General features: G+C 41.3%; 2 protein-coding genes across 4 annotated transcripts; both read left to right on the top strand.

Moving 5' to 3' along the window:
* The first annotated feature begins 14 nt into the window (after positions 1–14).
* ahcyl1 (adenosylhomocysteinase-like 1) lies at positions 15–18,551 on the top strand. Of its 3 annotated transcripts, none has more exons than XM_034209280.1 (17): positions 58–595; positions 9,634–9,748; positions 10,246–10,389; positions 11,122–11,222; positions 11,314–11,416; positions 11,762–11,856; positions 11,997–12,103; positions 13,114–13,230; positions 13,337–13,400; positions 13,517–13,605; positions 13,746–13,816; positions 14,124–14,218; positions 14,901–14,999; positions 16,223–16,291; positions 16,391–16,469; positions 17,116–17,236; positions 17,323–18,551. In XM_034209280.1, the coding sequence occupies exons 1-17, from the start codon at positions 404–406 to the stop codon at positions 17,327–17,329; spliced, it is 1,668 nt and encodes a 555-aa protein (XP_034065171.1). In that variant the 5' UTR covers positions 58–403; the 3' UTR covers positions 17,330–18,551. The 3 variants fall into 3 exon arrangements, with proteins under 3 accessions (XP_034065173.1, XP_034065171.1, XP_034065174.1); XM_034209283.1 differs by lacking the exon at positions 58–595 and adding an exon at positions 6,116–6,202; XM_034209282.1 differs by lacking the exon at positions 17,323–18,551 and having other exon boundaries at positions 15–595; positions 17,116–17,240.
* A 205-nt stretch (positions 18,552–18,756) lies between these two features.
* Positions 18,757–22,065, top strand: hspa1b (heat shock protein family A (Hsp70) member 1B). Its single transcript, XM_034209279.1, has 2 exons — positions 18,757–19,040; positions 19,693–22,065. Exon 2 carries the CDS (start codon positions 19,714–19,716, stop codon positions 21,631–21,633), a length of 1,920 nt encoding a protein of 639 aa, XP_034065170.1. The 5' UTR covers positions 18,757–19,040; positions 19,693–19,713; the 3' UTR covers positions 21,634–22,065.
* Positions 22,066–27,887: the final 5,822 nt, after the last annotated feature.

The raw sequence follows: 27,887 nt of genomic DNA, 5'->3' as shown, positions 1-27,887 counted from the left end.
TGCAGTCCAATTAACCCAAGATAGCGCTGCTCTTGAAACCAGCGTCAGTCGTTACTTCTGCATTTTGCTCCGCACCGCCCACACGCTTCTGGTTCAGATGACAGCCTCACCGCCCCCTCCCCTCCGAGAGGTTGCTGTCTGTGGATGACAGCAGACCTGGAGGACAGAAACAAGTGTTCATTCCGCTCTTTTAGACTGTAGAGAAGGTAGAAAACGGGTTAATCTCTGTTCAAAGTTGGCTAATTATTGCTCTGCACTGACGGTGTAGTGGAAGTGCTTCAGCGACGGTTCGGTCATTTTAAGCCTCGAAGCTTAACGAAGAGAGAGCAAGAAGACGACGGACAAAGCTAGCGCTAACTGAATCACGTTTATTTCTCAGTCTCCACATCTCTTGCATGCAACAATGACCGACTCGGTTGTAGACAGCAAGGCCGAGGTGAAACAAGCCACGAAATATGTCAAAGAGACCGAAAACGTAGCAGAGAAATATTCAGCGATGACTGTGAGCAAGAACAGCAGCGATGTGAACATGAACGTCGGGGAGATGCCCTCCGCAGCGTTCACCGCGGTGCCCACTCTGAAATCCGTCAAAAAGGTAAGAAACGAGATGCTCGCCATCACTCAGTGCCTCTGGGCAAAGAGACTGAGCACTGTAGGCAGACACATGTGAGGAGGTACGCATCTCACTGCAGTGAAGTACTAGCGTGCAGCAAGGCCAGGAAATGTACCGTTTGTTGAGTTATGCACTCATAAGAGACAGAAATGTTGCATGCAATGCTGCGGTGTCACACTGAGGGCTCCCTCCACCCCATGACAGGCTGCTAACAAGTTAAATGTTCCCATTTATATCAGTCAGATTTTACTAAGCATCTAGAGAAGTTAGTGCACAGAAACAAAGGCTTTGCTTCGCTGTTTTTCAGGTGCTTTCAGTATTTGAGTACTAAACCATATACTTTTAAAGTAGCTTTCATCAAGATTAGAAAAAAAATGCTTTCCTGTTTATTTATATCAGAATGTCTGCATCATGCCAACATCCTGTGGGCAGGAAACAACTAAAAGCCAAGTTGAGCTCTTAAACCTCTCACCTAAGGCCTCTGCAAAGTAAAGTCATAAATGCCCTAACAGGTTTAGACAGGGGTCTGAAGCACGCAACACAAGTGGTATTAAATGCTGTGTTGGCTTTGCCTTCAGAATAATCTCAATCCTCCAGGAATAGCAGGTGGTGGAAATTCCATTTTTAATAACAAAATGGTATCTATACTTAGTGAACTCATCCTTATGTCGTCATTCGCAGGAATATGTGTTGACATCATCATTGTTAGGAATAAGAACAGCATGATAGAAATGTTTTAGCAGCTCAAAGTGCGCATATGAGAAATCGCCTTGAATTTCTTGGCTGTTACACAGCACAATCATCTATAAGAAAGACTCCCTTGAGGTGCTGCTTTCAGATCTACCACGCTGTGTAAATGCTGGCAACAGGCAGAGGGTAAACATGGAACAAATAAGTGAAGGCTCCATTATACTCAGCATTCTTAAATTTGCCATGTCAAAAAAGAATGTTCTACCTTCAAGGTGACCTTATGACACCTGTCCTCCTTACTGTGCCGCTTTGTGTTGGACACAACTGATCTAGCACCTCTTTTGAATACATTGTTTATTAGTGTTAGGAGGATTAACGTGAGTCATTGACTTTTTGGCTGTGAGTAACAAAAGCTGTTGTTTGGATTTGTGCATAAATTAGTCACAAGTATTGCAGAATTATGAAATGTGGGTAAGTGGGTAAATCTCATGATGACACGTGCCAGCACAGGAACACTGCAGTGGCAGAGGAAGTCAACGAATCACAAGCAAACGGCACCATTGTGACTAAGACAGTAATGTTTAAGTTAATTCCTGAGGAACAAACATGGGGCCTGTAAAACAGCTTTGCTCTTATATGACCTAGTTCTTCTGTCCTATCAACGTTTATCTGGTTCCTGTTAGATAAACTAACAAACAAAGTCTTAAAAATCACCATGGATACGAAAATATCGGACATTCTCAACAAAACTACAAAATATGAGCTTCACCAATCTGAATTTGACTAGTAATGGACCATTTATTTGTCAGTCAGTAGGGATAATAGATTAAATAAATAACATAAGCATACTTTATTTTCCATTACATAACATGAAATTGAGTATTTCTTTGTCATTCTGACAACCCAGTGTAAAACAAAATGTAAGAACATTGACAAAATACAGTTAGGAGCTGCTAAAATACATAGAATACATTATACACAATGATACTTCTTGTAAAGCTGACTTTGTGAAATGATTGAATCAAAGTAGAAGTATGTCAACAAATTTACAAAATAATGAGCATAATAAAGAATTTATTTTCCCAGCAGCGGGGCTCACAGACTTCAGAATATCAGCTCAGACCCCCTGTCTGTCGAGGCAATACTGTGTGGACCGCACTCACCTCGGGGAGCCTGATTGAAAACATATTGGATGGTAGGAATGTGTGCTCCGCTTATGAAAAACAAAGCAGTGTGTTATGAATAAACGTGAGAGCCCAGAGTCAAGCCGAGCCACCTGTTTGCCTGGAAAAAATGAATATGTAAAACAAATACTGAAAATGATTGGGAAACTAGATAAGATTATTTAAAATCCCTGCGAGTATCACAAATAAAAAGAAAAGTTAGATGTCTGTTGAAGTTATGAGGCTGGTGCCTAGTCACATTATCTAGTGAGAGGTGCCACGAACAAAAACAATCAATGCTGAAATGAGTGTGTGTGTGGGTGGGCAAATCAAACGCCACTACTCTTCCTCCACTCTTTCTGAATCTGTTACACAACACGCCCCCTGGGATCAGGACTCATTCTCTGTGAATCTGTTCATGCATCATCATCATTTCTATCTGATCCCTGGGGGGCTGTTTTACATACATTCTCAAACATATCCGCCACTATCTCATCTTGTTTGTCTGCCAACATTATGGCAGTGTTTCGTGAAGGTCAAATTAGATTTTCCTTCCCTCCGGCAGTTTAAACATAGATATGGATGAGGATCAGCACCTCCAAATCTGAGGCCATGGTTCTCAGCAGGAAACCGATGGACTGTCCACTCCAAGTAGGGAATGAGTCCTTACCCCAAGTGAAGGAGTTCAAGTATCTCGGGGTCTTGTTCTCGAGTGAGGGAACAATGGAGCGTGAGATGGGCCGGAGAATCGGAGCAGCGCGAGCGGTACTGCAGTCGCTTTACCGCACCGTTGTGACGAAAAGGGAGCTGAGCCAGAAGGCAAAGCTCTCTGTCTACCGGGCCATTTTCGTTCCTACCCTCACCTATGGTCATGAAGGATGGGTCATGACCGAAAGAACGAGATCGCGGATACAGCGGCGAGATGGGTTTTCTCCACATGGTGGCTGGTGTCTCCCTTAGGATAAGGTGAGAAGTTCGGTCATCAGGGAGGGACTCGGAGTTGAGGCCGCTCCTCCTTCGCGTCGAAAGGAGCCAGTTGAGGTGGTTCGGGCACCTAGTTAGGATGCCCACCTGGGCGCCTCCCTAGGGAGGTGTTCCAGGCACGTCCAGCTGGGAAGAGACCAAGGGGTAGACCTAGGACCAGGTGGAGGGATTATATCTCTTCGCTGGCCTGGGAGCGCCTTGGGATCCCCCAGTCAGAGCTGGTTGATGTCGCCAGGGAAAAGAAAGTTTGGGGCTCTCTGCTGGAACTGCTACCCCCGCGACCCGACCACGGATAAGCGGGAGAAGATGGATGGATGGATGGATATGTCCAGTTTATGTTATAAAAAGAAATGGACTCACATTAGCCCAGTGGTTCTCAACCTTTTCATTCCCCACTTTGAACAGGTGGGCCTTTTCAAGCCCCACCTGTTCCTCATCGCTCCAATAAAATGGTAGGCCAAGCTTAAAATTGTCAAATGTATTGTTCTATAACAGGGGTCTCCAACCTTTTTTAGGATGAGAGCTACTTTCAAAAGAAATAAAACAAGTCGTGAGCTACTTTTACTCCTCTTTTTTGTTTTTTTATGTATATGTATATATATATATATATATATATTTAGCAAATGTTAACATTATTATATGCTTGCCTTTAACCTTTGTGTGCTGTTGGAAGATTTTCTTTTAAATGTTGAAGTTAAATGCATCAATCTGAGCACAGAGTGCATTTCTGGATACAGCTCTCTACACTCAAGGGAGCTGTATACTTTTCAATAATCCAAACATCTTCAGAATATGATCACAACTAATAACAAATCATTTCAAACTTTGGTTATATCTTATGTTTCCTAGTTAGCATTCTTTCTTTTTATTTTATGCATATTTAACTAATCACTTTTAACAGTTTTTTTTTCTTTTTTACCTGTCATATAGTACACATTGGAGGAATTATTTCTTAATTTATGTTTTTTACAACTAGGCCTATAGTAAATAGATAAAAAGTCCTCTCTCGATCCTCATCTCTATCCGTCTCTCTCTCTCTCTCTCTCTCTCTCTCCTCTCTCTCTCTCTCTCTCTTCTCTCTCTCTCTCTCTCTCTGTCTTCTTCCTGTTTTTCTCTCTCTCTCTCTCTCTCTCTTCTCGCAGCTGTGTGCTCCTCCTTGGGCGATGACAGCTTGCGTAAAAAATAATAATAAACATAGGCCTATTTGTAAAAGTGGGGGGACACAAAACGGGATTTCGAAAAGTGTCACGGTTTTTTAAACCTCTCCTTAGGAAAGTGGTGAGGTACCGCTCCCACATTGCTTTCTTCTTTCTCCGACTGCAAACGTGTGTGTGTGTGTTCTGGCATAGGTGGGCGCCGTGGAACCTTTCACAGCGCCGGTGCCACAAACACCCCCCGTTGCGAATCTCCGGCGGTAACAGTCCACTACCGCCCGCGAGGACCCAGGATCAATTCCGGCCTGAGGTCCAAAAATAAATAAATAATAATAATCTCCCGTTCATCACGTCCATCTCTGCGCCCCACCAGTGGGGCGCGCCCCACACTTTGAGAAACGCTGCCTTAGCCTCACACCTTTTGGATTAAAAACCTCAGTGCGCTTTAAGTCAGTCTATTACAAAATACAATTGACAATATTGACAACGCTTTCTTTCCAGTTTTCCAACTCAGTCTTCCACACAAGTAAAGTACTGTGTTTGTACCAGAGTGGGACCCCACATTAACATTGAGGGAAAAGTCACCATAAGCTGAGAAATATAACACATCCATACTGACTAGTTCCACCATTTTCAGACTGTGTTCTCAGTAGTGCTTTTTGGTATTTTAAAAGCATCTTTTTAACTTAACTACAGTAGGCTATTTGTCACCAATATTCTGGCTTCTCTTTTACCAACTTTAGGAACAAAATGACATTGATATTGTAGAATATAGGGTGCCCTTCCCTGTTTATATTAAACATCTGTACATATTCATTGAAGATGTAGGTCCATGATAATACGTCAAACTGTGGAGGGATTAGTGCACTGCAGGTTTTTTTCACAACACAGTAATCCGTCATGGATGCATACATCTAAACAGGCGTCTTTGCAGACCAAAGGAAGAGCAGTCTGAGGACCTTCAATGCCTTTCTCTCTGCATACCCCTTTTACTCAATGGTAAAGGCCTTATGTCTTCATTTTGAACATGACCAATGACATGTCAGTATACAGAGATTTACAGTATTAGAATGCAATGACTCTCAGTTAAATGGTGCTGTGTAGAGCACAAGTGGTAAGAAGGTAATGTCACCTTATGCCATGCCCACATTGAACTCTCTACACCCCCCCCCCCGCTGACAGTCCCATTACAGCTTAAGTCTGTGACCTGGCTGGCTATCTGAGAGAGAATTGGTATTTTTAGCTGCAGGAGGGAGTGGATGGGCCGCTTATTGATGCAGCAGGAGGCTAATGGAAAAAGGGTTTAATCGTTCCTGTCAATCCCATTTCATTTAGTGTTCCAAATGTAGTAGCAGAGAGAGAGCGAGAGAGAGAGAGAGAGAGAGAGCCCTTCTCTCCAGGCCTCTCTCTCTCCAGGTTGGCCATTAGAAATCACAGTAATAGGTGGGAACCTCCCCCTGGCTCGGCCTGGGAGTGTTCTGGGATAATAGCATCAGGGACACCTAGTACCATCACACAGAGGACACAGGCAAGTAGGCTGGAAAACTGCAGAGGTACTGGCAGCCATGGCAAACAAACATGGGCACGGGAGAGAAAGGGTGAGTCGCTCCTCATCCAGCACATTTACTTCTTAAAGATACAGAATATCCCACACACAGATGTGCCACAATAACTTTTCCATGTCATAATAAGTGTTCCTGTTTTTACAGTTATGTAAAACAAATCTTTGTCTTATGCAACAATGCAGACCACACGGAAGTGTTTTCTCTTTTACTTGCAACAAAAATGTTGAGCTGGAGAAGTTCAGTGTTCTCCTCAAAAGGCTGACAATTTTCAAAGAGCTCACCTCTGGTGTCGTTTACTCTTGGACAGTAGCAGAAACAGAATGCTGTCTTAATCATTAATCAGATTAACCTCTTGTTTTCATTAGTGCTGTAACCATAAGAAAAGCTTTCTCTGATTTTGATGTCTATCAATTTGGCGGAACATGTCGACATTTAAAAGACAGTGCAGAAACTGATGCAAAACAAACAAAAAAGAACTATTTTGCAAGTGTGTGAGACAGAGCAAACTCTCAATTGTGAAAACACAGACATGCAGAGACCTCTTCAGTTCGCACTGTCTCACAAGCTTCTTGAGTTTCGTTATATTGACAGTAGATGTGGAAGGTGTTACTGTTTTAGCTATTTCTGCTACAGTTACTTTATTTAAAATCAATTGCACGGCCGTAACCATGCAATTCTTTTCAAATTATAGGTGACATTTTTGACAATAAGGCGATATAATGATTGAGGTATTTTCTTTAAGTATCACAAGTGATTTTTTTGTTGTTGGACTCATTAACCCCTCACATTAGCCTCTGCTTCCTTGTGACTACCAGGAAACTGAGTCATGTTTCACCCATCTGTGAGTTTAAACTCCTCTTAGTGTGATGTGTCTGACAGTGTAAATAATTCCTGTCATTACTCTTCAAGGTCATTATCATTAACACTAGGCTTCACCTATAGGAGATTGCTGTGGGCTGATGTCCGTATATGCACATCCTACTCAAATGTTACCCAACTCTCTGTTTAGTCTGGCATTTGTGTCTTCCTGGATTTATCATCTGTGTGTTGTGTCAACTCTGCTGGCAGGCACGTTAGTTTTGAGTCCAAACACATTCTATGGACATTGAAAATAAGAGAACAAGGAAATCCCTCCATAGTGTCTCAATTACAAAGATCTTTGAAAGGAGATAGGGTAGATGTTTAAGGAAGACGACAAAGTTATGTAGAAGTAAATAAAAAAGGGTTGATAGCTTCCTGAAGTCAAACAGAGTTTCTTTCAGGTGCCTTTTGGATAAGATACATGTAGATACAAATCACAAGAAGATACAATGGCACTTTTTCGAAACAATCAAAGCTCCTTTAACTTAATGGCAACGTTTACTGATCATATACATTTGAAAACTCTGTAGAAAGGTATGAAAAGCACAGATATTGACTAAAACCATGCACTGGTGAAATCCATTTCAAAAAGGTACTTTATATGAATTTCAGTGGCTTTTAAAGTCTTTAACTTATAAAAGCATATGAATAATGTAAACATATTCATATTCTTCAAATGTACGCCAAAAGATTTCCAGTTATTTCTCATTCAAGAAGGAAAACAAAATGTGTATCCGAAATATTGAAAAATAACTGTTAAGGCCTGTTGGAAGTCCGGCATTGCTCAGATAACAGTGTTGTCCAGATGTCATGGGGTTTTATGGAACAGATCAATGATTTAAGTCAATGCCAGACAGAGGGTCTAAAACTAAAGGACATTTCTGAGGTTCAAAGCTCAAAAACTCTGCTTCATAATTCTTATTTCAGTAAAATGCTGAGCAACTCATCTACCCTTGACGTCTCTTACCTCCAGGCCTGTTCGTTTACAATTCCAGGTGCAAAATAGAATCCACAGCCCACCAGGGTTTATACTTCTGTGTAAATAGAGTATTTCTGTATTTAATTTGTTTGTGACTCCTCTACATTTGTTATTATTGACAAGATCGATGTAGTTTGATTGCTCTAGTGAGTCAGTCTTCTTTGTCCCAAGTGACCCAGTTTACTAAAGGACATGAGGGTTAGGTGTCTACTGTTGACAACTATCTGCATGTTAGTGTTTCAGGGTGTTAAAAGGACACTTATGGCGCGTTTCCACTGCAGCGGGTAGCCCCGTTTAAGCGTCCTTAACCGTCCTCAAGCGGCCAGGCCGGTTTTTGGTGGCGTTTCCATATAGCCTAGTACCGGCCAGCGGGTACTTTTTCCCTCTTTTTCCGGCCTCATAAAATCGTGGTTCCCTCAGACCAGAGCCAGGGCTGAACTAGTGACGTCGACACTCTCGACTGCTGATTGGTCAGAGAGAATCGTCACAAGATTGCGCGCGAGTTCATCCCTAGCGTCGCATATATATATCTAGAAACAAGCTTGCTGCATTTTTATACACAGCATTTTGTAAACGGAGGAGCTACAAAAATGGCTACTTCTAAGAAAAGCACACCGTGGTCGACCGAGGAGGTGATGACGTTCCTTCATCTCATTGGGGATGATAAAATCCAGCGGGAGCTCGACGGAACAACGAGAAATGTAAAACACACACCAAGAAACAAGTACACGATCGCTTCCATATCCTCCATTGTTGTGTGTGAGTTGTGTCGCATTGAAGATGACGCCACTGCAGTTTTATCTCAGCGTCGCTCCGCCCAAAAAGCCCGCCAAAAAGCTGATCGCCCCGCCTACACTGCGTTGCTAGCCCAGGTCCTAAACTATAATGGAAATGCGCCACGGCCTGGGCCGGCCAGCGAGGCAGCCCGAGGCCAGAGCGAGGACGCTTAGGGACGCTTAAACGGGGCTACCCCGCTGCAGTGGAAACGCGCCATTAGTGGGTTCGTCAGGTTTCTAAGTATAATTGTAGCCTGACATAACTTAATTACTCACACACAAGTGCTGTATTTAAATGGTGAATAATAGAACATTTTAAACATTTATCAACTTTGTGGCTTGGTAAAATAGCCCCTCAAAGACTTTATGTTAAGGGCTGAAGAATAGCAAAGCTAGCTGTGTGCTGATGTACTTCATGTGTTTCCAGGTCTTTGATCTAGGCGCGTTGAAGGGTTGGTTTGACACGATGGTCCACACCAACAAATGAGGCCTCTGTTTCTGAACAAAGCATAAATCACAGAGCAGGAGGGAGCATCTAAAAATAGACATCGGCTCCCTTTTTCTCGATCCACCTGTGATTTACTGTAACAGACTCAGCTAAATTACCTCAGAAAGCACAGTTTTACTGGCTGAGAGCGCAAAATAGGCCATCAGTAAAATAATGAACTAATGACCTTAAGCGTTAAAAATAAATTCTGTGTTCTTTGTGACGATGATGGTACTTGCTCTTCCTCGCCCTTACAATTAATCAGTGCATACAGACAGAATAAAAGTCCCAAAGTCAGTAATGTCTCGATTTTGTTTGCATTTTATGTTTATGTTGTGCATTCTTTTCTGGTTCCCTCCAGATCCAGTTTGCAAACACTGAGGACAAGCAAGAGTTCAGCAAGTACCCCACCAAGGCGGGCCGCCGCTCCCTCTCTCGCTCCATCTCTCAGTCATCTACTGACAGCTACAGCTCAGGTACTGCACATCTAAAGGTTTCCCTACATTTCCTGAGTTGTTTCACCGACAGTGGGCATTCATGTTGGCTCTTGAGAGGATAGATCTTTGTACCCGCTCTACTCACAAAATACTCATCATAGTAATAGTTTGTAAGAAAGTCCTTGTATCATCTTCTGGATGTATCTACTCCTATTCACAAATGAAGCAACATATTTGCCAAATAGCACATATACAATCAAATAAATGGGCCAATAAAGAAATACCAAACAGGGTTTAAACCAATTTTGTAACAGCATTGATTTTACAACTGTGAAATCATCTTTTTAGTATGTGTCCTGGTTACAATTCTTGTTGTTCATTTTGTGAGTTTACAGTCTCTAGAAGATAAACACATACAGTACACTTATAAACACAAGCACCACCGGAGACACAATGGGTTTGAAGTATATATTTCATAATTGGGTCTTTTGAAAGGTTTTCCACAATAGTGACCTTCTGTGTTCTCCATTTCATAGCTGCGTCCTACACTGACAGCTCCGATGATGAGACCTCCCCCCGGGACAAGGCCCAGGTCAACACCCAGGGCAGCAGCGACTTCTGTGTGAAGAACATCAAGCAGGCCGAATTTGGCCGCCGTGAAATTGAAATTGCAGAACAAGGTATATCTGACAGTACAGGCACACTCGTGTTTCAGAGATTATGCTTTTTTAAATGAATTTAAACCTTTTTAGCAAAGAAGGTGGGTGTTGTTGGTCTTCTATGGAATTCCTTTTACTCATGTGCAAGCTGTATCAATGTGGAAAGTATTTATTTTTGTGATATAATTGTGATACAGTTGGCTAAGATGCTTGCTAACATTACCATCTATACAAAGAGAGCTTTGTGTTACCTGTTGTTCCCAGATAGGTATCACATGGCATCTGTTTTGCTGCTTTGACACTATTTCGTCCTCTCCTCCTTATTTCAAATGTATGACCTAAGGCCGAGGACACTGTCAATATAATTCATGAAATGTGATCGTAGCTCTTTCTTCCTTTTCTATATTTGTCTTACTTATTTTCTCCTTTTACGGCTTCTTCCATCTCTGGTGTTTTTATTTATTGTATATTCTCAGTCTGCAAACTTGTCTCTCTAACTGTTTACTCTGCTCTTGTGAGTGACGTAGGGGTGTGTACTTGTTGAGAACTTCAGGCTCTAAGCCAGTGCGAAAACAGCTGTTGTTGACATTGTTATTTAATCAGTCTCCATTTTATAGCCATTTACTGCACATCCACCTCGCAGAAAGGGCTTATTCGTGTGTTCAAAATCACTCTTGTCTTTCCCAAAACAAAACCTGACCTTTACATCCTTCCAGCTTCCACTAAGCTGATGCCCATTCTGTTCCTCTCCAGACATGTCTGCCCTTATCTCCTTGAGGAAGCGAGCCCAGGGGGAGAAGCCATTGGCTGGGGCGAAGATAGTCGGCTGCACCCACATCACTGCTCAGACCGCGGTATGTCCTCTTATTCTGTTCGCTGCAGATCACTGTGATTACTCTGTCCTTCTCTTCTTTACCTAACAGCCTATTCCCTTTCTTTGTGTAGGTCCTGATTGAGACCCTGATTGCCCTCGGGGCTCAGTGCCGCTGGACTGCCTGCAACATCTACTCCACTCAGAATGAGGTGGCCGCTGCTCTCGCTGAAACAGGTAAGATCCTCAGTTTGAGTAAATCAGCATTTATGACAACAGTTAACTTAGATTTACATTAATATAAATTACAAATGTAGCTATACACAATTGTACATAATACAAGTAAACATCTTTATATACACACACACCCATGCCTTTACACTGATACATACTTTATCACAACCGCGTTTATTTTCAGTGTTTGTGTTAGAGTAAAGTGCAAAGCCCAATGCTGGTAAAGCAACCCGTGTGCGTGTGTGTCACTGTGTAATGTTCCTCTAATGGAGCTGTTGCTCATGCAGCGGGCCAGCCCTCCCCTGCTCTGCTGTCTTTTCCATTAGGTGTGTGCTTTGTTCCCTGCAGGCGTACCTGTGTTTGCGTGGAAGGGTGAGTCAGAGGACGACTTCTGGTGGTGCATCGATCGCTGTGTCAACACGGAGGGTTGGCAGGCTAACATGGTATCAATTTGTCAATCCCATGTCAAATTTGAACAACAATTATCAGAACAGATAAGAAGATAACAGTCTATGTGCGCTACTGTGCTATAGATTGCTGTGTTTGTTTTTCGTGCAGTTAACTCTCCTATGATTTTTCTCAGATCTTGGACGATGGCGGAGACTTAACCCACTGGGTCTACAAGAAGTATCCCAGCGTCTTCAAGAAGGTCCGGGGCATCGTGGAGGAGAGTGTCACTGGAGTGCACAGGTAAAATAGGGCTTGATTGATTGAATTTGGGGGTTTTAAAAGAAGGAATTTAACATATACCATATGACAGTTGTTTGTCGTTTTGGACACCATTTGAGACAAAGTGACTAATCTATGTAACATAATGGGTGTATCGTTGCATAATGATTGATACAGTAATGGCATAACATTTCGAGATATAAAGCATTTATCTTTTAGCTAGCTAGAAATCACAACATTGACATCTGTGGCCTAGCTTATAACATCCCGTAATGGACTTTAAATAATAAAGACTGTGGCAATATTTTTTAAGTTATTAGCATCCATCCAAACCTGGGAGTTATTTCTTATTGATATTGTGTCCCATTACAACAAACTAAAGAAGGTGGTAATACAAATGTAAAAACTTCATGAATAACTATGCAATTACAAGGAGTTACTTTTAATATCACAAACAGTTGTCATGAATTTTCACAATGTTACTCACTACATAATTTAGCAGCTTTTTTAAGTGATGCATTTCACTTTGGGCGCATATGATTTGGCCTTGGTGGAGTTATAAATATTGACTACTTTTTTACCTAATGAGCAAAGATATTCAAACTCAGTACAAACACTGTTGATGCACTGTTCTTTTAAAAGTATGAAGCTGCTTAAAAAATCCTGTTTTGTGAGGTCTTCACATCATTTTGTCAGCTAGATGGCGCTGAGCTGGAAGCAACCAAAGCACCTTGATGAATGATGCATACCGAGTCAGCGCAAACAGCCCAAGCAATTATATAAGTTACAGTAATATTAATACACACTGATGCTGTAGAGTGATAAGGTTACTTGCCAGATTTGACTTCTGCCTATTTAAGGAACACACAGAGGTGGAGTGCAGGTCACAGCAGCTGTGCATGTACGAGTCTCAATGGAATCAATTACTGAGGCACTGAAGAAAGCATAAGGTCACACAGGGCTGCAGCTCACTTTATGAGTGGATATATGCATGTGTGTGCCTGAATGTGTCTCCTTATGTGTCCTATCAGATTGTACCAGTTGTCTAAGGCCGGAAAGCTGTGTGTCCCTGCCATGAATGTGAACGACTCTGTCACCAAGCAGAAATTTGACAACCTATACTGCTGCCGTGAATCTATCCTGGACGGGTGAGGAGAATTACATCATTTAGAAAGCCAGCTATTATTTTCAAAACAAAAATCTCTGTTCTGAGTCGTGCAGATGGATACAAGTGTGTCATTTTTTCTTTTCCAGCTTGAAGAGGACCACGGACATAATGTTTGGAGGCAAACAAGTTGTCGTGTGTGGTTATGGAGAGGTGAATCTTTGATTTCAGGCTTTAAAACATTCACTTTTCATGGAATGACTACATTTCAGCAGCAGAATTGTTCAATGTATTATGTATAGATAACTATTGCGCTGTCCTGTGTGTAGGTTGGAAAAGGCTGCTGCACTGCTCTAAAGGCCCTCGGAGCCATTGTGTGCATCACAGAGATTGACCCCATCTGTGCCCTGCAGGGATGGTGAGTCACTAACAACACTGCTCCATGTTGTGCTCCAGTGTTTCCATGTGGTAAAATAGATAACTGTTGGTTTCATGTCATTTTAACTATGTTTGTGCTGCTTAAAGTAATGAAATACCTCCATATGTGTATCCACACAGCATGGACGGCTTCCGAGTGGTCAAGCTGAGTGAAGTCATCCGGCAGATGGACGTGGTGATAACCTGCACTGGTACTGTACCCCATGCAGAGACACTCATTACTTCTGCTTTGATAATCACAATGTTTCCAGCAAATATTCAATATGCCATTAGAGGTCTCTCGGTCCAAAACAGACCTTACAGCTGACTGCTAAATACTCGGATCTGCGTATTTTTCAGATGGCTGTAATCACAATTCCCATACAGCTGTAAATCCATTCTTATAACAGAAAGAGAAGCACTCTGAAACTGTGCAGACATGACTTTATCTCACTTGTTCTGTCTCAGTGACTCTGTTTACATAGTACATTATTGTTATTCTTGGTTTATTTTGAATAGGAAACAAGAATGTGGTCACCAGAGAACAGCTCGACCGGATGAAGAATGGCTGCATCGTCTGCAATATGGGACACTCCAATACTGAGATTGATGTGGTAATGTGTTTATTTAGTTTCAGTGTGAGCTTCAATGCAAAAAATGACAACACGTCACACAACTGTTTTTTGGCTTTCTTTCCTTTATCAATGCTGTTTCTGGTTGCCTCATATACAGTACTGATCAAACGTAGATAGATGAAATAGTATATATTATGATCATCACTGAAAATATAAATAGCATATTAACACAACAAAACAAACACATTTCTGCATTTCTCCAAACACAGTATACAGATGTTTATGGTTAATCTTAACACAGTAAACCCTTATGGACATCTCCAACTGTTCCAAATCCTGTTATTATGTTAATATGGCATCTTTTCAAATTCCTCTTTTAACTTTCCAGGGCTTAAGATGCCCAATTTAGAGATCCAGCATGCCTCCTTTCAAGGAGCAACTTCTCTAAATATCCCCTCTCTGTGACGAACATGCATTCTCAGTTCCTCTTTTTATTTTGAACTCAATGCTACGGGATAGATTTCTTCTTTTTTGTTTCCATCTTTTGCTTTTATGTTCTGCTCTGCTTTGTTTGAATTATCTTGATGTTTGGTACATATGGTTTTCTCTAAATAAATGTTATTCCACATTCTATTAAATAAATATCACCTTTTGTGTTGCTTAAAATCCTCTCGCATTGTTCTTTGACCTTTTATTCTTATCAATCTGTCATATCTTCCAGGCGAGTCTGCGCAGCCCTGAGCTGACCTGGGAGAGGGTCCGCTCTCAGGTTGACCACATCATCTGGCCCGATGGGAAGAGGGTAGTGCTACTCGCAGAGGTAATGTCCCTCTGCAGCCCTACTTACAAAACTGTGTGCCTTCACGTCTTTAGATCAGTTTGATCACACCTAATGGCTTTTAAAACCAAACTCTTCGGCCAAAAACTCAGAACACATGTTGTATTTACCCCAAGCTCGGAAGCATTTCTGTTCTGAAATATTGTGGTCATTTAATACTAATGTGCAGATTCTCATTAAACTGATGGTTGTCTCGCATGTAGGGTTCAATCTTAAAGGAGACATGTCATGGCCGTTTCCACTGATCATAATTCCATTGTTGAGGTCTACTAGAATAGATTTATATTGTGCAATTTTCCAAACTCACATTGGTTTCTCAAACAGCATCTCTGTAAACGACGTGTATTCACTGAATTTCACTCTCTGCCTTTAACGGCTCGTTGTAGCTCCAATAGCTCCAGCCCCACCCTCCCTGTGAGCACAGTGTGCTCTGATTGGTCGGGACGTTGTGAATCGCGCTGAGCTCCGTGGAGGTATTGTTTCCTTGTTTAGCGATACACAGCCAAACTCACCCTGAGCACACACAAAGTCACAGCCGAAGTAAAAGCAATAAGTGTGGCTTGATATTGAGTAAGAAAAAGGTTGATAAACGCTGAGAATGGGTCTGCAGAGAGAATTTTGCCGCGATCCCAACGGTCTGTTATCAGCCTGCACAGGGAGGAGAAATCAGCAGAGCTGCTTGCACTGTGTGTGTGTGTGTGAGGAAGTCCGTGGATTGGTCAATTTGGACCAATTAGCGGGGGCTTAACGTAACGGCTCCGCGGACGTAACGTAGCGGCTCCACGGATTGGTCCATTTAGTTCCGGGTACGTGCTTATGTAATCTCGTACCCGGAAGAATCAAATGGATGATGACGTTTCACCAACGAGGCGTTTTGGGGAGGTATTTTCTGTGTTAGAGTTTTACTCGCTACAGGGTGTACTTTGAGGGTTTTGACTCTGCACACCGTTTACATGCATAAAAACCTTCATAACACACAAGGGGACGGGTAATTTAATAAATTAAATAAATAAACCTCTTGGTTAATTTCTCCTTGTGGGGTATTCAAGTATAAAGAGGCCTACAGGTGTCTCACTGTAAGCCAGCCAATTGATACTGTGTGCTCTGTGTTCATACAGCATGCTATCATGTTATCTCCTAATAATGTGTCACTTTTGACTCAATTTCTACAGTGCCGTTTATGTTTGTAATTTGTTATTTCTCAGGGCCGTCTCTTAAACCTGAGCTGCTCCACAGTGCCTACGTTTGTGTTGTCCATCACTGCCACGACCCAGGCGAGTAGTTTGCTCTCTGTGGAGACCTTCACTCACTCCTTTGTAGTCCCCTGTAACTCATTGGGAGTCTTACGGATGTGTGCTCTGTGTTTTGTGCAGGCCCTGGCCCTGATTGAGTTGTTCAACGCTCCAGAGGGCCGTTACAAACAGGATGTGTATCTCCTGCCCAAGAAGATGGGTAAGCTATATACATTTGCTTTGCTTTAGATGTTTGCTTACAATTTATTTAGTATAACAATTATCATGTTGGTTTAAAAAATGTTGCAACCTAATGCTGTTTCATATTGTTACAACATTTTAAGAGGCCTACCTTACTAAATAAATGAGAAGGAAAAAATGTCAACACGATAAAAACAAAAGAAGAAATAATAAACTGAGCTGTAAATCTGTGTTTTTCCACTGTCGGCTTTAATGACTAAAGTAAATAATCTGCTTACCCTATTTCATCACTGTCGGTCATTATGAATCCAAGTTTAATAAATTCACTGTGATATTTTCTCACCATACTCAAATGAAACTGGTCATTGAATGTATGCACTTGAATTTGTTCTTAAGAACATTATAACTACCCTATTTTCCATCTTAAAATACATTTTTGTAATGTAATCTAACCATTTGGCAGTAGCTCTGCAGCCCCCTAGATTACCAGACATACCAGAATAGCTGATTCAGAACATTAGTTTAAAGAAAATCTTCAGCCACTTTTTTGCTTGTTGTTGCCACCTTGTGACTTGAAATGACACCACCGTGTGTGCTAAAAAAGATATACACATTAACAAGTATTTCCCTGACCTTGTGGATTTCTATGTGTATGTTTCCTTCAGATGAGTATGTGGCCAGTTTGCATCTTCCTAACTTTGATGCCCACCTGACAGAGCTCTCTGATGAGCAGGCCAAGTACATGGGCCTCAACAAGAACGGCCCCTTTAAACCCAATTACTACAGGTAGGTTTAATCGTATAATGCTATATTTGATTGCTAACATTTATGATGTGTTCTCAGGAACTATAACGTTGTTTTTTTGTTCACAGGTATTAATGACAGTGTCCGATGCTGTGACCCTCAACACATAGTTCTCCTGGGATACACAGAGATATCTATTTTATTTTCTAAATTGCTACAAAATGGAGGAATTATTTTAATTATGCTGAATGTAACTTATTAATAGCACTTCAGAAATAGTGTTAATATAATACATTTAAAACAATAAGACATGTAGGAAACATACGATGTATAACCAACTACCATTTTATATGTATTGTCAGGTGTTTAAAGGAAAAGCCTGCTTGCATGCTTTAATGTGTATGTACTTATTTAGTTGCTACTGCTTCTGTTTCTAGATTATTGATTTGTTTGTTTATCCTATTTACGCACAGTGCCAAATGATGGCCGTATGAATGCAACAGATACAGATTTGTTTTGTCCATCAATAACATTAAGATTTTATTAGTACATTCCACTAACCAGGATTTGGACTGAGCCAAAAACAATCTCTGCGTTTCTATGTACATTATTATAGAAACGTTTGTTTTACATGTGTTTTAATAATGTCATTGAATGGTATCTGCATACATGCCCTAAAAGGTATCATCCAGTCACAGCCACAAATACAGTGATGAATTATAGCACTTGTGGTTTATTATAAGAGTTTATTAAGTGCTTTTTGAATTCCTGACTCTTGGTGTTGGCACTCAACCCAACACAGTACATTCAAACCAAAGGGATGTTTGATGTAACAGATTAGGATGTTTTCATAAAGATAACAGTATGTATTCCTAAAAAGGAAGTATTGAGAAGGTTGAGGAGTGAAACATTTTAAAACCAGTTTATCTTTCTACATTTACTTCTAAGTTTCCATTCGCTCAAAGCCCAGCTGAGATCTGTCTCAATCATGAGCAGCGTGGTCAGTTCTAAAGTGTTTTGACTGGATAATACCTTAATGGCCATGGCATGAATGTGCCTTTTTAAATCATTAACAACACTTAAATCTCAGCACTGACCTTAATTAAATGAACATTCCTCTTTGTAAAACCACATTTAATGTCTTCCTTCCACTGCTTCTGGTATTAACTGTCACTCTTATGTATAAGCCGTGTTGAGAAAAATATTAGACTTTTATGTTTGCCATATGATTGTTGCTGTCTTAATTTGAACAGGATCACCTATACGTAAAATTCCATGTAATCAAAATGCACAAGTGTATACTATGTAAAAGAATGCATTAAATCAGCAATAAAACAAGTTCTTTTAACAGAAAAAAGTAACATGTGTTTATACTAAGCAAACTGAATAGAATAAGCCTCTTTAGATGAGTGTTTGGGTAGGTATAGTACCTACTTTTATTTATTTTAGAGGATAAATTCGATGTATTCATGCCTGTTAACACTTCCACATACCTCCTTTCAATGTGCCTTACTGCTACAGTGTCCACATTGTGTTCCCCCGCTGTCAGCCATGCTGGCCGAGCGTCACACTGCTGTCCCGCTCTGGAACATTCACCGGCTCTCTCGCACCAGCCAGCTGCACCACCTGCTAATATTACCAGATGACTCACTGAACTTGGAGGAGTAGGGAGGGGGACTAGTAGCTTCTGGAAACGTAGCTACGACTATAAAAGCAATAGGCCTGACTCAGTTTGGGCATTAGTTTAAGAAGACTACCGAGGCAAAAGTTGCTACAAAGGGAACTTTTTAAGGAGACTGCTAAGATCCTTCAGAATCTTTAAGACGCGACAGGCTCATCGCTGAAAGTAAGTAGCAAATTATCTGTGGTTAAATTAATATAATGGTAACCTCACTGTTGTCTATCTAATGTTATAACATCTGATGGTTAAGGGGGTTTTCCTCAGGCATTATTTTTGATCAACTTTTGTAGTACATTACTTATTATATAATGTATTCATATTCGGCTTTACTAACCCATCAACTTTGCTCTGTATTGTGTTTTTTTTTTTTATGCGTGTATAATAAAAGTTAATTTCCCAGTTCAGAGAAACAGTTGATTCTAGAAAATGTCTTACAATTTCTTCATTAGTAATGATGTTGAGTTTGGTTTGGGACAATTTCAAACTAGAAAATATTTAGGCAATACTTTGATCATTATATTTTCCATTGATATATACGATTTATAAGATATATATTTGTTACTTCTGTTGTAGAGCAAAGAGATTCGATTTGAAGTGTGCCATGGGATGGTGCCCTTAGCATTGAATTACTAATGATAATGTTAGTCAGAGTTTCTATTTTTAACTGTTCGCTTAATATACTGTAGGTCTCTCTTATAACAAGAAAGACAACAATACATTGGTGAACCAGTAATTTTGAATAATATTAGGTTGCAGTAATCGGAGCTCTCGTGTAACATTAGAACATGAAATGTAATGTTCTCCTTTTTCATCCTAGGAACTCTAAGCAAGAATCATAATGTCCTCACCTAAGGGAGTATCTATTGGCATTGATCTGGGCACCACCTATTCGTGTGTCGGGGTGTTCCAGCATGGCAAGGTGGAGATCATCGCCAACGACCAGGGCAACAGGACCTCTCCCAGCTACGTGGCCTTTACAGACACAGAGAGGCTCATTGGAGATGCTGCCAAAAACCAGGTTGCCATGAACCCGGTCAACACAGTCTTTGATGCCAAACGTCTTATTGGGAGAAAGTTTAACGATTCTGTTGTCCAGTCCGACATGAAATTATGGCCTTTCAAGGTGATCAGCGATAACGGAAAGCCCAAGGTCCAGGTTGAGTATAAAGGGGAGACCAAGTCCTTCTTCCCAGAGGAAATCTCCTCCATGGTTCTGGTTAAAATGAAGGAAATCTCAGAGGCCTACCTGGGACAGAAGGTGTCAAATGCAGTCATCACAGTCCCAGCATATTTCAACGACTCTCAGAGGCAGGCCACCAAGGACGCCGGTGCGATCTCTGGACTGAATGTCCTCAGGATCATCAACGAGCCCACAGCAGCAGCCATCGCCTATGGTCTGGATAAAGGAAAAAGAGGAGAGCGCAATGTCCTCATCTTTGATCTCGGTGGAGGCACCTTTGACGTGTCCATCCTGACCATTGAGGACGGCATCTTTGAGGTTAAATCCACTGCAGGAGACACTCACCTGGGCGGGGAAGACTTCGACAACCGGATGGTCAACCACTTTATGGAGGAATTTAAAAGGAAAAATAAGAAGGACATTAGCCAAAACAAGAGAGCGGTGAGGAGACTGCGCACAGCTTGTGAGAGGGCAAAGAGAACCCTGTCCTCCAGCACCCAGGCCAGCATCGAGATCGACTCTCTGTTTGAGGGCATTGACTTCTACACCTCTATCACAAGGGCTCGCTTTGAGGAGCTTAACTCTGAGCTCTTCAGGGGAACACTGGACCCAGTCGAGAAGGCCCTGCAAGATGCCAAGCTGGATAAGTCCAAGATCCATGAAATCGTCTTGGTTGGTGGCTCCACAAGAATTCCCAAAATCCAGAAGCTCTTGCAAGACTTTTTCAATGGTAGAGAACTGAACAAGAGCATCAACCCAGATGAAGCTGTGGCGTACGGCGCAGCGGTCCAGGCTGCTATCCTCATGGGCGACACATCAGAGAACGTCCAAGATCTGCTGCTGCTTGACGTGGCTCCCCTGTCTCTGGGCATTGAGACGGCAGGTGGAGTGATGACACCTCTCATCAAACGTAACACCACCATCCCCTCCAAACAGACGCAGATCTTCTCCACCTTTTCGGACAATCAGCCAGGTGTGCTCATTCAGGTGTATGAAGGGGAGAGAGCCATGACAAAGGACAACAACCTCCTGGGCAAATTTGAGCTCACAGGTATCCCCCCCGCTCCACGAGGTGTACCACAGGTGGAGGTGACTTTTGACATTGATGCAAATGGCATTTTGAATGTGTCAGCTGTTGACAAAAGCACCGGGAAAGAAAACAAAATTACCATCACCAACGACAAGGGTCGCCTCAGCAAAGAGGACATAGAGCGGATGGTACAAGACTCAGAAAAGTACAAGGCTGAGGACGACATGCAGAGGGAGAGGGTTACAGCAAAGAACTCACTAGAGTCATACGCCTACCAAATGAAGAACAGTGTGGAGGACGAGAACGTGAAAGGAAAGATTAGCGAGGAGGATAAAAAGATGGTCATTGACAAGTGCAACAAGGCAATCTCCTGGCTGGAGAACAACCAGATGGCAGAGAAAGACGAGTATGAGCATCAGCAGAAAGAACTAGAGAAAGCGTTCAAGCCAGTTGTCACCAAGTTGTACCAGGGAGCAGCACCGTCAGGAAGCTGCGGCAGCGGGGCAGGAGGCAACTCCAAGGGCCCCACTATTGAGGAAGTGGACTAAAACAACAGACCTCAGCTTATTGTTTATATAAATCCTTTGGCTGCATGTTGGTTGCTACCAAAAATCTTAAAATGTCTCAATGTATTTACTTTATTAAAGTGGACCTATTATGCTATATTTGAAAAATATATTGTAGGGCCATACCTATATAAAACATGTCTGTGAAGTTTTTTGCTTAAAATACCAAACAGATCACCCATTGTAGCCATGCCTTATACTGCTCATACCCCTCTATTGTAGCCTTGTAGAGAGCCGAAGTCCCTCCCTTTCCGGTGGACCTCCACGGGACCTTATTTCGGAAAAATTATGTATTGAAGTCAATGGTGTGAATTTTCTTTCGATTCCTTTTGAATTGTGCCACGAATTACACATATGATGTTCGTCAATTTTAAAAGAAAATGTAAGTAATAAAAAAAAATGTTGCCGTAAAAACTGTGATGTAACTTTTTTTTTGTGTGAAACCACTCAATGAACTACATCTCTGGTCTTGCAAAACCAACCCAGTCTCACGGCATGTCGTTTTATAGTCACGAAATGAATCTATTGATTCGTGTTCACCAACACGATTTCAGGCAGGCACGAAACATAGGCTACTACCAATAGAAATACATTTCTTTCATAACCGTTCTGTGTGACACGAACAAAATGGGGAAATCGTGTTGGTGAACACGAATCAATAGATTACATTTATTTCGTGACTATTACACGAAATGCCGTGAGACTGGGTCGTGTATTCAGCAGGATGTCTGCAGGAGGCACTAATGGCACATTTCCACTACAGCGCGGGGCTCGCTTTAAGCGTGCAGAGCCGTGTGGGGCCCGTTTTTGGTTGCGTTTCCACTTAGTGTAGTACCGGCTAGCGGGTACTATTTGCAGATTTTCTGGCCCCATAAAATCGAGGTTCTTTCCGGGCCAACAACCAGGCTAAGTCGGGCTGAGTATGCTAAACTAGAGAGAGAATCGCTGGCAAGGGGGCTACAACAAGATGAACATATTTGACCGTGATTTAATTGTAATACGCGTTTCAAAATTATGCCCGAAGTAACAACATACTGATACCGGTTAGTAAAAACCATGAATTAATGCTTTGACAAGTCTGCAGACAAGACGGCAGGCGAAAAACCTTTTAAAATGCATGCTTTCTGAATGGAGATTGGCTAAGCTAACGTTGTATATGCTCCGACCGTACACACTCACAACAACGGCCTATACAGACACAGGGCTCAACGCTAACTTTTAAAAGTGGTTGCCAGGCTGGCAACAAGGCATCAGCTTTTGGTTGCCAAAACTGAAAATATGGTTGCCATTTTTAGACACCTTATATTTTAAATAATTAAGATACTATACAGTTATACATCAACTTAATAATGAACATGTGATACAAAAGAATGTTCAAATGCTTTACAATAAGTAATGAACACAATTATTTGAAACTTAAGTGGTAGTAAACTTGTCCACCTTCAATTGCTGGTATACAAAATACCAATAGTGCAGCTGCTGTCATGTTCTTCACAGATCCCTCACAAATGAATTGAGCAAGTCACTAGTTTCTTGGTCATCCGTTGTCTCCCCTTCAAAGGTGGATTTTCTTGACCTTTGTGCTGTCCCCCACCATAGATCCATTGGCCCTTCAGCATTGAAGTCTTGGATTGGCCAGACTAATACATTTCTAATGTTAAATAAATGAAAACCATTCACAGTTAAGAATTATTAATAGTGTAAATTACCTTTAATATGTCTAACTATATTTAAAATGTGTTACTTTTTTATAGAAGTGATTATAATTTTGTGCCAATATTTTCTATGGTAAAGTTTCGTTTTGCACTTTTATTTTGGTAGTAATAAGATTGGGACTCTTATTTTGAAGGAACTTTTACCCGAAGTGAATGGACAACATTCCTCTTTGCTTTTCGTTCGGGTTCACCTTGCGCTTCATCTGTTGAATCACTTTGAACATTCGTTTGAGATGTTGACGGGTTGGCAGAACTTTTTACCCCACAGTCAAACAACTTAATTTGCTTCGCCATTTTTTGTAAAACAAACACACCGCGCACGCGAGTAAACGTGCATTGCTTTCTTACGGTGGCCGGCAGGTGCAAACGCGGAACAACGGCCCAAAACGCATACATAAGCAGGAAACAGCTGCAAATAATGAAATGAAAAACAAACAAACCCTGAAAACAAATACAACAGAAAAACGCTGCATTTACAGAAATGTTGCAAACTAAATACAACACACAAACCCCGAAAACAAACGCAACAAAAAAACGCTGCAAATACCAAAATGATATGCAAAGTCCAAAGCACGTACAAATCCCAAAACACATACAAAAAAAACATTCCGGAATTGCTCCAGGCCTCTAGGGGGCGCGCTACGTGGAACGAACAAGAGTGATGGAAATCGAGAGGAAAGAAAGTTCATTTAAGTGGAGAAAGATATAAGAAGGTACGTTTTGTTTTAATACATAGAGCGTCATATTTATATAGCTAGCGTTAGCGTGCCTAACTACTACACCAGCTGAGGAGAGGAGAGCTTCACGTGAAGAGAAGATAAAGTGAGGGAAGAACATTTTTAAAAAAGAGATGACAAATCAAGTGCAGGCAAATAACACGGGCCATAGTGAGTACCGCGGAAAAAGGACATTTGAATTCTTAGCAGTTTGTTTATATGTATATATTTGTGTATAGATGTTGCAACTATACAGAGCTTTAGCAATTACCTGTAACTATGGTCATGCTAATAAAGCTATTGAATTGAGAGAGATGTGACAACATGTGAAGAGGGACAAAGTAATGACAGGAGAGTAGTGTGCATTAGACATGCTCAAGAACAAATATAGAGACATTCAAGGAGAGAGAGAACACAGATTCAACGGTAAACATGATGTATCTTTCTATTTATTTAGCTAACCACTATTTAGACTGTGTTTTTGATTAACTTGATTAAATGGATTTACTACATCAATGTATGTCTTTTCAGGCCGCCATGTTTTGTCCTTTCTGTGGCCAGCATCTGGGGACAGTTCAAGTGTTCTGTGGCTCCTGTGGCAAACATGTACAGTTTTTGGCAGAAGTTGAACACAACAGTAAGTTCACTTTTTTTATTGTATCTGTTTCAAATGCAAGAAATAAGGATTCAACACACTACTCTGTTTAGAATACGAATTGGCAGATGCATACACTAGTTATCAGCATGAAGGACACATTTTTTCATTGTCTGTTTATGTGAAATATGTAGAAGCCATCATTAAATTGTAGACCAATGCATGATTAAATACACAAAACAGCTTATATTATACATTCATAATTGTGTATTAGTTCTATCTTTATAGAGAACATTATATATTTAGAATCAGATTTTGAGACAGTGAGCGGCTGGGAAAGTCACACCGCCATGGGGCACAAACAGTTGCTGACGTGATGTTTTCTTCATTCTCAGGCATTCCATAAGGAGGGTCAGGAACTCACGCTTGGGACCACCATTGTCCCCTCCATCCTCAGTGTGTCCCTCATCATCAGTGAACTTAACTGACATCTCATGAGAGGGATCGAATGAGGCACCTTTGAAGCCGCGGATTGCTCCATCGCACACACTGGCTCTATTAATATTGAACCTGCTGCAAGATGTATTTGTTATTTTTGCAGAGAGTTCTGCAACAATGTGTGCCGCAGTCAGGTATTCTGTGCTGGGAAAGACAAAGTGATGTATTGTAATATTAAATGATGAAGCTAGTAATAAGATTTACAGAATAGAATAGAAAAATTAAGTGGTAATAGTAACAATTTATACCTTTGCTCCATTGTGTCTTCTGGCTCAGACTGGCTATCAATAATGATAAGTGCATACACAGTTGTGTAGTTGCTGCAGTGAGAAGACAGTTGAATAATTACTTTCAAATACCTAATATATGCATGACAGTCATATTTACAAAAGGATGTCGATCCTCTTCCTGTTTTTTCAATACATTGGGTTCTAAACTGACAACAGCACTTTTGTCATACTCCTGCACAATCCTTGTAAACATTTGAAATGGATGCAACAAAAAATATCTGATCTTTGAAAAATATTTGTGGGTGTTTTTTGTATTGTCTTCACTAAGATGTCAGATGTTGTGGGTGTCATTTGGAAATGTATAAAAGTATAATTGTTCTGCTTCCTGGCAATGTTACCCACTGTGATTGGAGGCTATACAAACAAACAAATGTAAAATAAAGATACACAGCAAACAACTGTGTCACGATGCAACTGTCAACCTCGTTTACCTATAGAAGTGGTTCTGACCCGGGGCAGACTGGACCTCTTCCTGGAATGGGGTTGGTGCTCCATCCTATTTTTACCCAGGAAATAAGTGCACACAAAGGTATTTATTGATTTCATGTTCACAAATTCAAACCTACATGGTATAATTACATTTGTAATTAGTCTTACCCAATCAGACGCTGGTTGTGGGTGCCTGAGAGGTCTGATAAAGGTTAACAACAAATATATTCAAACTACTGTACTGTTAAAACATTCTGCTTCTTGTGGCACAAAATAATATGTTGACAATGTTTTATTTTACCCTGCAAACTGTTGTCCATTCGTGGAGTGCTCACTTTTGGAACATTTGGAATGTCCCACACCTGCATACAACACACAAATGACTGACTGAAATAAAAATAAATTCACTTTAATTAAGAATAAATGCCACGATAAATCCAAACTGACCAAGGTACATTATATTGTTGACCGTCCTTTAACTCTCACATTAGGATTTACATTGAAGCACAATAAACCAACTCCTCTCTGCACCTATAATATATCTATATGATGTCAAGAGTTACATTTAGGTGCACAGACAGTGCTGTCTCTTGACTTGCAAGCTCTTTCACCAAACAAGCTAACGCTAGCTGGGTAAATATGACGCTCTTTGTATCAAAACAAAACTTACCTTTTTATATATCGTCTTTTTCCACTTCGATCAACTTCGTTTCCTCCGGCTTCAAATTGCAGCACTCTTGTTCGTTCCCTCTATGTCTGGTCAGACATCAATCTGTTCCACGTAGCGCGCCCCCTAGAGGCATGGAGCACTTCCGGAATGTTTTTTTTTGTTATGTGTTTTGGGATTTGTATGTGCTTTGGACTTTGCATGTCGTTTTGGTATTTGCAGCGTTTTTTTTGTTGCGTTTGTTTTCGGGGTTTGTGTGTTGTATTTAGTTTGCATCATTTCTGTAAATGCAGCGTTTTTTGGTTGTATTTGTTTTCAGGATTTGTTTGTTTTTCATTTCAGGATTTGCAGCTGTTTCCTGCTAATGTATTTGTTTTTGGCCGTTGTTCCGCGTTTGCACCTGCCGGCCACCGTACTTTCTGGCTTCGTAATCACACCAATGCAAGTGCAACTTAAAGGTCCCATGTCATGGCCATTTCCACTGATCATAATTCCATTGTTGAGGAGGTCTACTAGAATAGATTTATACTGTGCAATTTTCCAAACTCACATTGGTTTCGCATACAGCATCTCTGTAAAGTATGTGTATTCAGCAGTATTCACTCTCTCCACTAAACGGCTCGTTGCAGCTCTTGCCCCCCCCCTCCCCCTGTGAGCCCAGTGTGCTCCGATTGGTCGGGACCAGTCGGGACGTTGTGAATCGCTCTGAGCTCCGTGGAGGTGTGATTTCCTTGTTTAGCGATACACAGCGAAACACAGCCAAACTCACCCTGAGCACACACAAAGTCACAGCCGAAGTAAAAACAATAAGTGTGGCTTGATATTGAGTAAGAAAAAGGTTGATAAACGCTGTGAGAATGGGTCTGCAGAGAGAATTTTGCCGTGATCCCAACTGTCTGTTATCAGCCTGAAGGCAGGGAGGAGAAATCAGCAGAGCTGCCTGCACTGAGTGTGTGAGGAAGTCCGTGGATTGGTCAATTTGGACCAATCAGCGGGGGCTTAACGTAACGGCTCCGCGGACATAACGTAACGGCTCCACGGATTGGTCCATTTCGTTCCGGGGACGACATGACGTCATGATGTACCAGGAAGAATCAAATGGACAGTGACGTATCTCCAACGAGGCGTTTTGGGGAGGTATTTTCTGTTTTAGAGTTTTACTCGCTACAGGCTGTACTTTGAGGGTTTTGACTCTGCACACCGTTTACATGCATAAAAACCTTCATAACACACAAGGGGACGGGTAATAACCGGAAAAGCATGACATGTCACCTTTAAGTCTTAGGTTCCAACTGGTCACAACAATAATTGACATCGAGTGGCCTG

This window comes from Gymnodraco acuticeps, unplaced genomic scaffold (genome assembly GCF_902827175.1).
Source record: "Gymnodraco acuticeps unplaced genomic scaffold, fGymAcu1.1, whole genome shotgun sequence".
Taxonomy (NCBI): Eukaryota; Metazoa; Chordata; class Actinopteri; order Perciformes; family Bathydraconidae; genus Gymnodraco; species Gymnodraco acuticeps.
This window is presented reverse-complemented; position numbering and strand designations above follow the sequence as displayed.